The 14,847-nt window shown below is 66.7% G+C and overlaps 1 protein-coding gene across 2 annotated transcripts in view; it reads left to right on the forward strand.

The window, feature by feature from the left end:
• The window catches only part of CARM1 (coactivator associated arginine methyltransferase 1), a 32,428-nt gene that overhangs the window by 9,709 nt on the left and 7,872 nt on the right, over positions 1–14,847 (forward strand). For both annotated transcript variants that reach the window (XM_058290206.1, XM_071212742.1), the window contains exons 2-6: positions 8,523–8,648; positions 9,935–10,041; positions 10,847–10,951; positions 13,227–13,337; positions 14,050–14,227. In XM_058290206.1, coding sequence (XP_058146189.1) covers positions 8,523–8,648; positions 9,935–10,041; positions 10,847–10,951; positions 13,227–13,337; positions 14,050–14,227 — 627 coding nt within the window. The remainder of the gene's footprint in view (positions 1–8,522; positions 8,649–9,934; positions 10,042–10,846; positions 10,952–13,226; positions 13,338–14,049; positions 14,228–14,847) is intronic.

Here is a 14,847-nt window from a genome sequence, read left to right on the forward strand (position 1 = left end):
TCCAGTCACAGCCTCCCCGGGAGGCCCGAGAAGAAAGGCGGGCGGTGTGCGCTTTGTCCCTGCTTCCTCGCTCCTGGCTGAGCTCCCGCCCCCGGCCTCGGGACCCCAGCACATCTGCCGTCCCTTGTGCGGCTCACAAAGCCCGGGCGGGCTGATTAGCATGGACGGGCCGGCCGGCGGCGGACGCCAGCCCTCGCTTTGTGTCCTCCCGCTCCTCTCGGCCGTCCCTCCACGCGCCCCGCGGCTCACCGCCCTGCACCCCCCCCCCCCCCCCGCGCCCCTGCAGGGCCTCCGGCGCTGATCTCTGAGATGTAGAGTTGGGGTTTCCCTGCGGGGGGGGTCCTTCTCCAGCCCCGGGGAACCTGGAGGCCACCGCCTTCCCCAGCTGTCCAGCCCACGGGAAAGGGGGGAAAGGGGGTCCCGGGTCCCCCGGACGCCTGGTCCTCAGAGCCCCTCTTGAAGAAGGGTCGTCACTTTCTGAGTCCGTGAGCTGCCCTGTAAGCTACCAGCAGAAACGCTGCTTGTGCTGTCGTCGCGTGTTTTAAGAGAATAAGCGAGTGAGACGTTTGAGGAAAACAGAGGCTGATTGGGCAGCTGCCCACGGGCGTCCCGCCCCAACCGCTTGAAGAAGGAAAACCTTTTGGTGGAACGGCGCCCCCCACCGAGGTCACCAGCGCCCTAAATCGGTGGCCTGCGTCCAGAAGGGGCCGTTTCTGAGAGGCCTGAAGAGCTCGGAACGCGCGCTTCCCCGTGCGGCTGGGTCCCTCGGGCCGGGGCGGCACGCCTGGTGCCGGCGGGGGTGCTCGCAGCACCTGCCGTGTGCCCGCGGGCCTGGGGTGCGGCGCTCCCCTGAGGCTCGGAGGGCTGCCTGGTCACCGAGGCTCAGGGAGGGGCGGCCGAGCCGGGTCCAGCGCCAGGCGCGGCTTCTGGTGGCTGCACTCGGCCGCCTGGAAGCCAGGCCCACCCGACCCCTCCAGCCCCCACAGGACAGGGACGGGTGCCTGGGAGACACCAGAGGCCCCGGAAGCAGCGCCGCCACCCTCCCCCACCTGCAGGGGCCAGGAGGGCCGAGCGGGCAGCAGGCAGAGCCCAGGCCAGCCTGGGGTGCGGCAGCTCCAGGGAGGGGCCCGGCGACCCTGGGACAGGCCGCCCCCGCGTAGTTCCCGTTGCGTGTGGTGGAAATTCCCGCAGGCGAGAGGGCGTGAGAGGCCGGCCCCGCCTGTGTCCCTCGCCTTCGAGGCCCCGCTGTCGGCCCCGCCACCCTCTGGTGCGGCCTTCCGCACGTGTCCCAGGCGGACACAGACAAGCTGCACAGACCGCCCGGGACTCACGGAGCCTGGAGCCAGGCACACGGAGGCAGGAGGGAGGGGGTGCCGGCGGCACGGGAGCCCCTCGTTCCCAGCGGCCCGCTCTCTCATGTCTCCTTCCTGGAGGAGCCCGCGGCTCCGCTGCCCTGCCCCTCCCCGCCCTCCCTCCTGCCTCTCCCCCCTCACACCCCGGGCCCTAGGCTTTTAACGGTCTGCCCCTAGCTGCCCTTGGATGCCATAGCCTGTCACCGTCCCCACTGGAAGGCTGTTTCCTCCTGCGACGGGGCCAGCGTTCACTGACCCGCCTCCCGCGTCGACAGGGGTGGGCCAGTTTTCTCCCCACCGGGCGTCTCCTAGATGTTTGCAAGGAGAGCTGGAGAATGGGCCCCCGCAGGGGCGTTCCTGGGCGGCGTGATGCCCGGGGCTGGCGTGGCGCGGGCTGGGGACCCGGCGGGGAGGGCAGGGTGACCTCGCGGCCCTCAGATGCCCCAGGCTGGGCCGCGGCGCGGGCGGCAGCTGCTCAGGCCTCTCTGGGCTCGGCGCGGAGGAGCCGGCTCTGGTTACCACGGGGAGGGCGGCCGGGCCGGCACGGGCCCCCGGGTTAGGGCTCTGCCGGGGCAGGCCAGCCCGGCCGCCCTCCGGGGCCACCTCTCACCGGGCTGGGGCACGTCCGCCGGGCAGGCGGGTGGCAGGGGCATCAGGACAGGACGAGGGCGCAGCCAGGGGCTGGGCCCGGGGTCCCCCGGCTGGAGGACGGGGACGTGCCCAAGTCCGTCATCTTAGCCGCCCTCCTCTGCGCTCCCTGCTGCCCCGCCAGGGGGTTCCTGGCCGTGGGGGCGCCCCCGGTGTGGAAGCGGGGTGGGTGCTGCCGGGCAGGGGCCGGGCCCTCTAGGACCCGGAAGGCAGGTGCTCTGTCCCCGGGAACCGCCTAGAGGCCGCCGCCCCCGGGACCCAGCCCCCATCACAGTCGTGCCCCTCCCTGCCAGCGCTCGGCAGCGGCCCCGTGTCCATCTCGCTGCACCCCGGGTGCTGCCGGCCTGCCTCCCACTGTGACGGGCAGCCCCGGGTGCCCTGGGCCCACGCCCGGCACGGGGCAGGCCCGGGGAGGACGCGCTGGGCGGCCTGGGCGCCGGGCACGGGCGCCGCCCGCAGGCTGCGGGGCCCGGCGTCTGCGCCTCCTGGTTACCAGCCCGGCGCCTGTACCGCATTCCCCTCTGCCAGGTGAACGCCCGCGCTGCTGCGCAGGAGGCGGCGATGGAGGACACACCTCCCCCTCAGGCAGGCGTTGCCGCGCCGCCCCCTCCCGTCTGCGGGGCAGACGGCTCTAGTGATTCCTGCGTGGCGGGTAGGACTGGCCCGCTGGAGAGGCGCGGGCCCAGAACGAGGCCGGTGGTCACGCTTACCCTGAGCCGGGGCTGCGCCGTCTCGCCCTTCACTACCACGCCCTGGTGGAGACCCCCTCCCCTCACGTGCAGGGGAGGGGTCCGTGGGAGGGGAGGTGTCTCCCGGCACTTGTCCCCGTCCAGCAGGTCCTTGTGACCCAGGCCAGCCTGCTCGAGGGGCCTGGGCCCCACCCGCTCTTCCCACTGCGCAGCTCCCCCCCTCCCCCCAACAGTACCCCCCGGCCGCATTCCCGCGCCCGCCCCGCACCCAGCCCCGCGGGGCCCGGAGGCGGCTTCTGAGGCCACGCGCGCAGCGGGCAGCACGAGGACCCGGCATCTGGGCCGCCGCACTGGGCCTCCCTCACGCCCAGGTGTGGGGCTCGCGGCAGCCTTCCCTGGGTGCCCTCAAAGCGTCAGGCACGGGCAGGCACGCCAGGGCCCCAGCTCTGTGTGTCACAGGGTCCCGGGCGGGCGAGCCAGGCGGGCGTCAAGAGGCCCCCTTGGTTTCAGGCGCTGGTCCCAGAAGTGCTGGCAGACCTCCTGGAGGAGGTGACGGGAGCAGGAGCGAGGCAGAGGGTGGTGTTGGCCCAGGGCTGAGGGCAGCCAAGGCCGGCACGGCACCACCAGAGGGAGGGCGGCTGCAGCGCGGCCACCCACGGGCTCGGGGCCCCGTAAGGGGGGCGGGTTTGTTCCAGAAGCTTCCGGGGCTTTGGAGAGGGGCTTTCAGCTAGGCCACAGCCTGTGGGCCGGTCAGACACCAGCTGGGGCCACGGGGTGGCCGCGGAGAAGCCTGGAGGGGGCCGAGCCCCCTGGGCAGGTGCCCCTGTGGCCACGGCGCCCAGGGGTTCTGCCGGCTCTGTCGAGGCTCCCCTGGCGTGGCTGGCCGAGGCTGGCTGGGGCCGGGACTCCCGCTGGCGCCCCCGCCTGGCTCGTAAAGGAAGCTGTAGTGCCGCGGCCCGGGCTGTGCGCGTCGCCTTGGCCGCCGGAGCAGAGGCACTGCCCCCGAGGCCAGCGCTCATGGCCCAGGACGCGGGGGGCCTGTGCTGGACAGAGCGGGTGGCCCCGGCCCCCGCAGCCCTGCCGCAGCACGCCCCGGCCTCCCGGAGCCCCCGGGGGAACAGCAGGTCCTCGGGTGTGGGGAAGCAGGCGGCTGTGCCGGCGCCGGGACGGAGGGCGGTACCGTGCGTGTCCTCCCCGAGGACAGCCTCCCGGCCCTGCCCCCCGGCAGCCGTGGGGCCTGGGCGCGGCACAGTGGGCGCTGGGCGCGGCTGTCGTGGCTGCGTGGGGCCTGGGCGCGGCACAGTGGGCGCTGGGCGCGGCTGTCGTGGCTGCGTGGGGCCTGGGCGCGGCACAGTGGGCACTGGGCGCGGCTGTCGTGGCTGCGTGGGGCCTGGGCGCCGCACAGTGGGCGCTGGGCGCGGCTGTCGTGGCTGCGTGGGGCCTGGGCACGGCACAGTGGGCGCTGGGTGCGGCTGTCGTGGCTGCGTGGGGCCCGCTGCCTGGGGGCGCCCAGTTCTCTCCATCCGAGGCCCCCCTGGGAGTCGGCGCTCCCTGGTGCCCGCGGCCCCTGCTCAGTCTCCGCGGCGTCCCGGGCTGGGGCTCATGGCTCGGGGTCTCTGAGAGCTGACCTCCCGGGAGCCCCGCGCCCCGCCCTGGGCTCACCCCTCCCCGCAGAGGAGCACCGTCGGCCGTCCGCCCGCCCGAGGGGCTGCCAAGGCCTCCTGGTGGGCGGGGCCGTGCTGGAGGGGCCCCCATCATGCTCCTGGTCCTGGCCCCGAGGATCCCATCTTGTTGGGGTGTCCCCGCGAGCCAGGGGGCAGGGTCTGTGTTCCAGCTCTGCTCCCCTGGCTGTGGGTGGCCCCCGGAGGGACAGGCATGGCCGCACCACCTTGCGCCATCGTCCCGGGGGCCCTTTCGGGGGGCAGTGGAACCACAGTGGGAAGGGCAGGTGCAGAGCCGTGGGGGTGGCCACGGGGTCTCAGCCACAGTCTGCGAGCGGGGGTCTCGCAGAGTTTGTAAAAGCTGGGGGATGAGGCCCAGCATTTTGTTGCTTTGTCAGCTCTTTGTCACATGTCCCCTGCGTGACACTCAGGAAATGCTGGTTCCTGGGCTCTGGCTGCACAGTGTGACGGGCAGCCAGCCCACCCTCGCCCAGGCATCCCTGCCCGCCCAGCCCGTGGTCACGGCCACGCTTCACGCAGCCGCTGGCCCTGCGGCGCCCGCCTGGCGCCGGGTGGGAGGGCGCTGCCGGCCAGGGGCGGGGCTGCTGTGGACAGGGTGCTCCCGGCTGCCGCTGCGCTGGGAGCAACCCCAGGTGGGCCTTCTCTCTTGCCCCAGGCACAGGCCTGAGGCCAAGGTCAGGTGTCCCTGCTGGGACCAACTGAGCCGGTGGTGAGGAGCCTCGCCCAGGGCTCAGGCTGCACCACACGGACAAGGGCTGAGCTGGACTCCCCCACCGAGAACGTTCTTCCAACTGCAGTGAAGGTCACAGGACGTGAAATAGTCCGTTTCAAGGAAGCAGCTGCGGCTCCAGCGATTGGGCTCCCGTCTACTCTGCGGGAGGTCCAGGGTTCGTTTCCCAGGGCCTCCTGGTGAAGGCGAGCCGGCCGAGCCTGCCCGCGCAGGAGTGCCAGCCCACAGAGGGACTGGCCTGTGCGGAGAGCTGGTGCAGCAAGATGACGCAACAGAAAGACACGGGGAGAGACAGCAGGAGACGTAGCAGATGCAGCCGAGGTGGCGCAAGAGAGTGAGCGCCTCTCTCCCACTCCGGAAGGTCCCAGGATCGGTTCCCGGAGCCGCCTAATGAGAAGACAAGCAGACACAGAGGAACACACAGTGGATGGAGGACAGAGAGCAGACAGCGAGTGCACGAGCGCAACACGAGGCAGAGGGACTGGACTGTTTTGAAGTGCACAGCTCAGGGGCGTTTAGGACATTCACGGTGGTGTGCCAGCATCACTTCTGTCCAGTTCCAGAACGTTCTCACCACCCCTGAGGGGAGCCCGTCCCTGTTAAGCAGACACACTCCCCGCTCCCTCTCCCCCCAGCCCTTGGCAACCACCGATGTACTTGTCTCTGTGGCCTGACCTGCTCTGGACATTTCCTGTAAGTGGTTTTGCACACCACACGGCCAGTCGCATCTAGCTTCCTTCACTCAGCAGCCCGCTCTCGAGCTTTACCCGGTAGCAGCGGCATCAGCACCTCATTCCTTTGTCCTCCCCCCTCCCCGAGATGGCTCCCGTGTCTCTTGGCTCAGTTTCTTTCTTTCTTTTTTTTATTAAAGTTAATAGAGCACAAGGAATGTTACATTAAAAAGCAAAAAATAAAAACCATAAGAGTTCCCATATAATCTACTCCTCACCCCCGTGCCTCATCATTTTTGTAAATTGTATTTTTTTGAGGATACATACATCACACAAAAAAGTTACATTAAAAAATAATGAGGTTCCCGTATACCCCCCCACTCCTCCCACACCGACAACCTCCCGCATCGTCGTGGCACACACATCGCACTTGGCGAGCACATTTTGTCAGTTTCTTGTTTTTCCTTCCCCTGCTTGTTGTCTGCTTGTTTTTTTTTCTTTTGGAGGCACTGGGAACTGAACCCGGGACCTCCTGATGTAGGAGGCGGGCACTCAACTGCTCGAGCCATACTCGCTCTCCTTCATTTTCGTCAAGGAAAAATATTCCATTTTCTCAGCATACCCAGTTGGTGGACATTTGGGTTGTTTGCCCCTTTCGGCTGCTCTGAACACTACCTGTTTGCTGTTTTCAGTCCTTTTGAGTATATACCTAAGAGTGGAGCTGCGGGCACATCTGACGGTTCTGTGATTAACTTTTTGAGGAACCGCCAGCCCTTTCCACAGCGGCTGCTCCGTTTTACATTCCCCTCAACAACACGCAGGGTTCCCGTTTCCCCGCATCCTGGTCAACACCTGTTGTTTCCGTTATTCTCGGCAGTAGCCACCCTTGTGGGTGCGAAGTGGTGTCTCACTGTGGTTCTGATTTGCATTTCCCTAATGACCGATGGCGATGGCGTTGGGTATCTTCAGTGCTTTTTGGCCATTTGAGCATCTTTGGAGAATCATCTATTCAAGTCCTTTGCCCATTTTTAAAGTTGGGTTTTTCCTCTTTATTGTTGAGCTGTTGGAGTTGCTTATGTGTCCTGGATAGTAAATCCTTTCGAATATGTGATTTACAATGATTTTTTCACATTGTGTCTGTGGTTGTCTTTTCACTGTCTTGAAAGTGTCATTTGATGCACAAGTTTTCTCGTTTTAACTGAAGTCCTATTTATCTGTTCTCTTCTTTTGGTTGATATCTAAGAATCCATTGTTAAATTGAAGGGCACAGAGTTTTTTTCCTTATGGGTTCTTCTAAGTGTTCTATGACTTGAGCTCTTAACATTAGGTCGTTGATGCCTCGCTGGTTCCTTTTTATCTATGATGTGAGGCAGTTAGAGGTCAGTTTCGTTCTGTGGCACGTGGCTGTCCAGTTGTCCCAGCACCACCCCGCTGGGTGGAATTGGTGCGCTGCGTGACGTCACCTGACTGTGGGCATGTGCGTTCATTTCTAGACCTTCCGTTTCTGTCCCACTGGTCTGTCTCTCCTCCTGCCAGGGCCACGCTGTTTTTATATCTGTAACTCTGTGGTAAGTTTTGAAATTAGAATGCGTGATTCCTCTGACTTTGTTCTTCTTAGAGACGGTTCTGGCTCTCTGGGCTGACGGGTCACGTTGGCCACACTTGCACTCGCGCTTCTCTCTGTACATGTATTTGTTGCTGTCGTCGTCGTCGTTTGTTCGACGAGCCACTTGGAAGCAAGTTGCAGGCATCTCGAGTCTTCACCCTAAATACTTGCGTGTGCATTTCTTAAGAAAGGGGCATTCCCTGCAGGTGTGCGACGCTGCTGTCACAGCCAGGTAATTGCAGATGACATCTGACCTCCCGGGCATTGCCCCAGTGCTCTGCAGAGGACAGCGGCCAGGGCTGTGGGCCCCGCGTGTTCACATTCTCCTGTCGGCCTTAAAAGTTGTCACTAACCTCCGCCCTGGGCTCACGCTTGGCTGTGCGGGGCAGGGCCCCTCCCTCGGGTGGTTCCCGGCAATTTTGTGTCTGTTTTGAAGAGGCGCGATTCGATTCATTGTCTCTGCTTCCTTGGGATGAGACCACGTGAAAGTTTGTCCAACAACACTCCACAGAGGCTGAGCCCTTCCGTCCTGCTGCCGACCCCCAGCTCAGTTGGCCAAGGGGGGGTTGCCATGCCGCGTGCAGAGCTGTGCGCGGCCCTGACGGCTGCCCGCGCCCCGGGTGTGCCAGGCGCGCTGACGTCCCTCGTTACGCCATCACCCCCTGGACAGATGAGGAGACCGAGGCGCCGAGAGGGCTGGTGGCCGGCCTTGGAGGCAGAGGGGGGGCGCGAGCCCCAGCAGGCTGGCCCTGGTGTTCCCACCCCCATGGCCCCACGTGGGTGCCCGGGGGAATGGGCTCAGCCGAGAACCGCCGAGGGGCCTCCAGCGGTCGTTTCTGGGTCCCCCGCCCCGGCGTGCGAGGCAGGAGGGTTGTTGAGTGAATGCGCGACTCCCTGCGCTGGGCACCCGGCCAAGTTCCTGCGCCCCTTCCCCCCACCCGCCTTCCTGCCGCGCTGCTCACAGGCCCGGCACGGCCGGAGCTCCAGGGAGGCGCGTGCTGGCCCAGGCGCCCCGCGTCGCCCGGCCGCCCCGTGGACGGCGGGCCTGCCGCAGTCTGTGGGTGCCCAGAGGAGGGGGCCGAGGGCAGGGCCGGGGCACTCCGCCTGGGACGCGGCCAGCTCATGCCCGTGCCTCCCCCCGCAGATGAAGACGTGTGCGTGTTCAAGTGCTCGGTGTCGCGGGAGACGGAGTGCAGCCGCGTGGGCAAGCAGTCCTTCATCATCACGCTTGGCTGCAGCAGCGTCCTCATCCAGTTCGCCACCCCCAGCGGTACGTCCCCCCCGCCCCCGGCCGGGCAGTACGTCCCTGCCGAGACGCCCCCCACGCCGGCGCCCCAGGCCCTCTGCGCCCTGCGCAGCGGGGTCCTGCTCGGCTGCGGCTGGAGCCTGGAGAGCTTCCAGAATGCTGAGCACGGACAGAAGCCACCCAGGGCTTCCGGCTGGAGGGGCCTGGCTTCTTGGGGGTGGGGGCCCCGGTAGCCGTGCAAGGTGACTGTGAGCCCCGGGAGGTCGGGCGAGCGCTGCCGGTGGCCAGGCGAGCCTGAGCGGTGGCGACGAGCCGCTCTCCCCCCGGGGGTCGGGGGAGCCCCAGTCGGAGAGCTCGGCCAGCCCGCGCTGCGCCCAGGAGACCCGCTCAGCTTGTCCAGGGGTGCACTCCCCACGGGGCCCCAGCCCACCCGCTCCCGCGCAGCCACCAGGGCGGAGGGGACAGCAGGGAGGTCTCGTGAGGCCCACGGGGTTTCCTTCTCGAAAGCACATAAATACTCCAAGTTCATTCTTAAAAAACCCAAAGCACCCCCAGCAGGGATGACCGTGCGCAGCGGGGGTTGTAAATCCTGGTCTCTCCAGCTCTGGGAACGTTTCAGCCTCAAGCTTTTTAAGAGGCACAGAGCGGGCAGCGCTCAGTGGTTGGATGCCTGCTCCGCTCGTACGAGGCCCCAGGTTCAGTCCCTGGCACCTCCTGAAAAATAAGACGATAAGAGGCTGCCTGCCGCTCGCCTTCTCTCCTCCGCACCATTTGTCTGTCCTCACGGGGCCTCGGTCAACCCAGACGGGTGGAAAGGGCCACGCAGCGCCACACCCGGTGGGCAGGTGTGCTTTGTCCTCTGGCGTGCGTCCTCCTTGACAATAACAGGGCGTCCCCTTTTACTGGGCGTCAAGGGTGTGTCCCTTGTGCCCACGGCCTTGCCCAGACGCTGCCCTGAGCCTCCTGGTGGCCTCAGCCAGCGGGCGTGCAGCCCTTGGGGCCTCCGCCAGCCTGTTCTTCCGCGAGCAGGCGCCGGGTCCACACCCTCGAGCCGTGCCGAGCCCCCCCGCCGCGCAGGCTCGCTGGCCTTGCACTCAGTTACCAACTGCAGGCCCGGCTGCCCGGCTGCCTTCCCTGGGAATTGAAACCCTGCTCGGGGCAGAAGTCCAGCCCCACCTGCTTGGCGGAGGAAAGTCAGGATGTGCAGCCGGACAGAGAGGAGGCCGCCCGCCTCGGCTGGGCCCGGTCCTGCCACCCAGGGCCCCCCCAGCTCGTGGGCCGCCCCGCGGTGACCTGGCTCCCCCTTGCAGACTTCTGCTCCTTCTACAACATCCTGAAGACCTGCCGTGGCCACACACTGGAGCGGTCCGTGTTCAGCGAGCGGACGGAGGAGTCCTCGGCCGTGCAATATTTCCAGGTGGGCGCAGAGCCGCTCCCGGCCACGCCGCCTTCCCGCTGGCCCCCGGCCCCCCGCCCGCCCGCCAGCAGGGCCCGCGTGGCGTCCCTCACGAGGCCACGGAACCCTGGGCCAGACAGGCCCGGGCCAGGCCCTGGCTCTTCCCAGCCACGTAGCCGTGGGCAGGGCTTCCTGCCTGCCGGGCTCTCTCCTCCTGGGTGCAAAGGCAGCGAGTTGCCGCAAGTCCGGGACCGGGGGTGAAGCTCAGGCCCACAGGAGTTCTGAGTGATGACGCTAGAATAATCGGAATGCGCCAGACGCTTCCCACCTGCCAGGCACTGGCGGAGGCATCTGTACACCTGTACGGAAGCCGTCGAACCCTCCCAGCCACCCTGGGAAGTAAGTGCTATTGTTGTCCCCGTTTTACAGATGAGAAAACTGAGGCTCAGAGAGCTTAAGTGACTTGCTCCAGGTCACACAGCTATTATGCAACAGAGCCAAGACGGGAAGCCAGGCCTGCCCGATGCCCAAGCCGGGGCCCCTGCCCGGGCGCCCGCCGCCTCCCGACGGACACTGCGCCTCACCGGCCTGGCGCTGAGCCCCAGGCTTCTGTCTTACCTGCTCCCGTTCCCCTCGGGGCCTCTGAGATGGGCCGGGGGGCCTCCGGCCCCAGAGCCCCGTCCGTGGCCGGTCGGCATCCTGCCGGCTGGCTCGCAGGTCCAGGCAGCATCAGCCGGGTCCCTCCCGCCGTGGCGGCCCTCCTGGGGGCTGCCCTCCCGCCCGCCGCACGCTCTGCGCCCCGCTGCCACTGCTGTGTCTCTTGCAGTTCTACGGCTACCTGTCTCAGCAGCAGAACATGATGCAGGACTACGTGCGCACGGGCACCTACCAGCGGGCCATCCTGCAGAACCACACCGACTTCAAGGACAAGGTGAGGGCCGCGGGCCCGCCCGGCAGCGACCTCGGCTCCGCCACCACTCAGGCGGGAACGCGGCGGGCCCCGCCGGCAGGGACAGGGAGGGCCTCGGTCGTCGGCGCCAGCCCCCCTTTCCCCTCCTTTCTCTCCAGTTGCAAACCAGCTTGTTCTAAAAGGCCAGGGCCTATAGATAATTACGTCATCTGCAAATATAGAGCTTTATTTCTTCCTTTTAAAAATAAAAAATAAAAAAAGTAAAAGGCCGGGGCCAAAGTAGGCCCTCAGCGGTCTTTCCCGGGGCGCCCCTCGGCCGTCCCCGCCTCCCGTCTCAGGACGCGGCCCGCAGGCGACAGCTGCTGCTCCTCCCTCTCCTGTGCTCTCGGAGAGGAGCCTCGTTTACAACCCTGAGCACTTAGGCGCGCTCTCTTTCTCTCCCTGTTCCTCATGATAAATATTTTATCAGGGTAAAACAAACACAGACCCGGCCGTTCTCGCCCTTTTCAAGCTCAGCGGCCTCGTTCCCTCCGCGGCACCGTGGCGCCGCCGCCGCCGGCCCTCACCCACACGGCACCCGCACCCCTTCTCCCGGAGCGCCCCCGCCACCCCTTCCATTTCCAAGCCTGGGAAGGAGCTTATGTGGGACACTTTACGTCCCACTGGTGGCCGAGTGGTATTTCCTCCCGTGCACCTACCGCCTTTTCTCTGTTCCTTCACCTGCTGGGATAAAATAACCCTTGTGGCGGTTCTGAATGATGCCTCTGTCTTCTCCCCGTCTTTCCCCGTGCAGAGCCCAAAGGATATTTTAGGGTTGCTGCATTTTATTATTTCAGTTTCTCAAAATCAGATTATAGTATACATACTTTTTCTGCAAACCTCCTTTTATTTATTTTTTTTCACTCATGGTAGCACACAGACCGACGTGCCATTTCCCATTTTCACCACTCTCAAGTCCAGTGAATTGACTAATCCACGGCTCTGCGCTACCCTCCCCACTGTCCATCACCCAAACTTGGCAAACACTTTTTCCCCACATTCCCCGTAAAAGCTTCACACACATGGTCTGTCTCGGCACCTCGCGGCCACATCCATTCTGCTGCGCAGCACTCTGTGTACGCTTGGCTGCACTGTCATTTCCCTAACCACTTTCAAGTCTTATGTGACAAAGTATTGCTCACTCACAATTAAGAGGAGACGACAAAAAAAAAAAAAACAAAAAAAACCAGAAAAGGAGCCAACGGCAGAGCGTAGGGCTTAGGAAGTGAGCGTTGACCTCTCTCGCCCTGCCGGCACCTCCTGGCCAGGCGAGAGCCTGTGGTTTCCCGTGACGCGCCTTGGGGGCGCCCCACGTGCGTCCCCACGGCTCCTGGCGTGCCGTCCCTGGCCCGCGCCTGCTGCCTCGTCCTTCTGTCTCTCCCAGGACAGAGGGCCATTTGCGGGCGCGTCCGGGCTCCGACAGGCACCCCGAGGCCCGCCCCTCAGAGTCCCAGGCTCGCCCTGGGAGCCGGGTGTTCCCCTGTGCCTGAGCCCGTCTCTGGGAAGCTCACCACCCACGTGCTGTTCCTGCTGTGACACTTGTCCTGACTGGACCCTGCAGAGGCCATCAGACAAACCCAGAACCCGGGCCTCAGGCCGGGGCTCCAGCAGGGAGCGGCAGGGGCCGGCAGCCCCCGGGAGGAGCCCTGTGCGCGGGCGCCTCCTGCCCGGCAGAGCCTCCGCGGGCAGGGAGTCCTGACCCCTCCCCCCAGCCCCGTCTGTCCCAGGGAGGCCCCCCTCAGCCCAGGCCATCCGGGGCCAGCTGACCGTACAGGCTCTCCCCGGGTGCCAGGAGGCTGCCCCTCCCCTTCCCCCCTGCCGCGGGACGCGGGCGCTGCCACCGGCAAGCGCTGGCTCCCAGGGGAACGGCGGGGCCCCTGCCTGGACAGGCCACAGCCAAACCGCCGCCTTGGCGCAGTGGGCACAGCACTGCCCCGCCACCCGCGCCATCCTTGGGAAGCCCCTTCCGCTGCTTCCCACCCAGAACCTGGGGCCCCCAGGTGCTTGTTGGTGGCTCCCCAAATCCTTCCGAGCAGCCGGCCGGTGCTGAGGAGAAACACGCCGCGGGGTGGGGTCCCGAGGCTAAGAGCGTATGTGTGGGCAGCGGCCCCCCGGATGCTCCGGTCAGGGCCCCGGCATCGGCCCTTCAGGCTCTTCCTCTGAGCAGAGCTGGGCCGGGGAGAGGAGGAGGGCAGGCCCGACCCCACCCGCCGGCGGCCCCTCGCGCCCCTGCTTCTGACCACCCTCGCGCCCACAGATCGTTCTCGACGTCGGCTGTGGCTCGGGGATCCTCTCGTTTTTCGCCGCCCAGGCCGGAGCGAGGAAGATCTACGCAGTGGAGGCCAGCACCATGGCGCAGCACGCCGAGGTCGGTGCCGCGCGGGCCCCGCCTCGCCCGTGTCCCTCAGCCCTGTGGCCGCCCGCCTGGCGGCGCCAGGGAGCCCTGGGCAGGGGGAGCTGCTAAAGAGGGCCTGAGTCTCCCGAGCCCTGGCCCCCAGGCTCCCGGCCCCGCCGACCCTGCCACCGGCCCCCGCAGGGCCAGCCCTCTGACCGGCTGCGTGTCCCCCGGCCGGGGCCGTTGGGGGTCTTTGGGGGCCTTTGGGGGCCTCCAAGGCTGGCCTGTAAAGTCACCCAGGCTTGGGCTCACCTCTCTGGGCCCCCCTCGCCCATTTATAAACTGAGAACACCAGGGTGTCTTTTGAGTAGTTTTGTCTTCTTTTTTTTTTGCTTGTTCTTTTTCCATTTAAATTCTCACGAGTAGCACTCAGAGTTGAAAAGCTCTGGAAGGGAGAAGAGCACAAAGGCTTCCCTTCCTGACCCTGGCCCCCGAGCCCCGAGCCCCTTGCTGGAGGGCGGTAGCACGGGTGGTCTTCCCGGAGCGAGCCTGGCCCCCCCCACCCGCTGCCCCCCCCGTCCAGTGAGCCGGGGCTGAGCCCCCGGGCCGCAGCGCCCCCGTGGTTGCAGGGCAGCCCTGCTCTGCCCGCCGCTGCCCGGGCCCGGCCGCCGTGAGCCCTGCGGGCACTGCCAGGCCCTGCCTGCCCCCGGCCCCCCACACCCAGCCTCTGGCCCACCGCCCGCAGGTGCTGGTGAAGAGCAACCACCTGACGGAGCGCATCGTGGTCATCCCCGGGAAGGTGGAGGAGGTGTCGCTGCCCGAGCAGGTGGACATCATCATCTCCGAGCCCATGGGCTACATGCTCTTCAACGAGCGCATGCTCGAGAGCTACCTGCACGCCAAGAAGTACCTGAAGCCCGGCGGTGAGCGGCTGCCGGGGCGGGGCCCGGGGCCGGGCTGGCTGGAGCGGCGACCGGGGCAGGCAGAGCTGCCCCGTGGGGCCGGCCTGGGCTCAGCCCTCGGCTGGAGGGGCGCCCCGGAGGCCCAGCCCTGCTCAGGGTCGGGGGTCCCGGGGCTTGTGTGAGCACGGGGGCTGGGGGGTTCGTGGGCCCGTGTGGGCGCGTGGAGGGGGCAGTCGACTGGCACCGTTGCCTCCTGTCTGCCCAGGGCATCGTGCCTGCCCGTCCACGCTTCTCGGCCTGGGCCTCTGAGTGGTGGGGGCCTGTTTTTGTCCATCTCCTATACGGGTCTGGGTGCGGCCCTGAATGACCGTCAGCCTCGGTCACGGTGTGTGCCCTTTGATCTGCTCAGCCCCAGCCTGTGGCTGCGGCCGAGCGTGCCCCGGGCAGGTCAGGTGTGAGCCTGCGAGCGTGGCTCCGGGGGTGCCCGGCTGGGGCGGCAGCCTGGCCGAGCCTGTCCCGGGCATGTCGGATGTGAGCCTGCGAGCGTGGTCCTGGGGGTGCCCGGCTGGGGTGGCAGCCTGGCCGAGCGTGCCCCGGGCAGGTCGGGTGTGAGCCTGCAAGCGTGGCCCCGGGGGTGCCCG

Source organism: Dasypus novemcinctus, chromosome 30, assembly GCF_030445035.2.
Source record: "Dasypus novemcinctus isolate mDasNov1 chromosome 30, mDasNov1.1.hap2, whole genome shotgun sequence".
NCBI classification, from domain to species: Eukaryota; Metazoa; Chordata; class Mammalia; order Cingulata; family Dasypodidae; genus Dasypus; species Dasypus novemcinctus.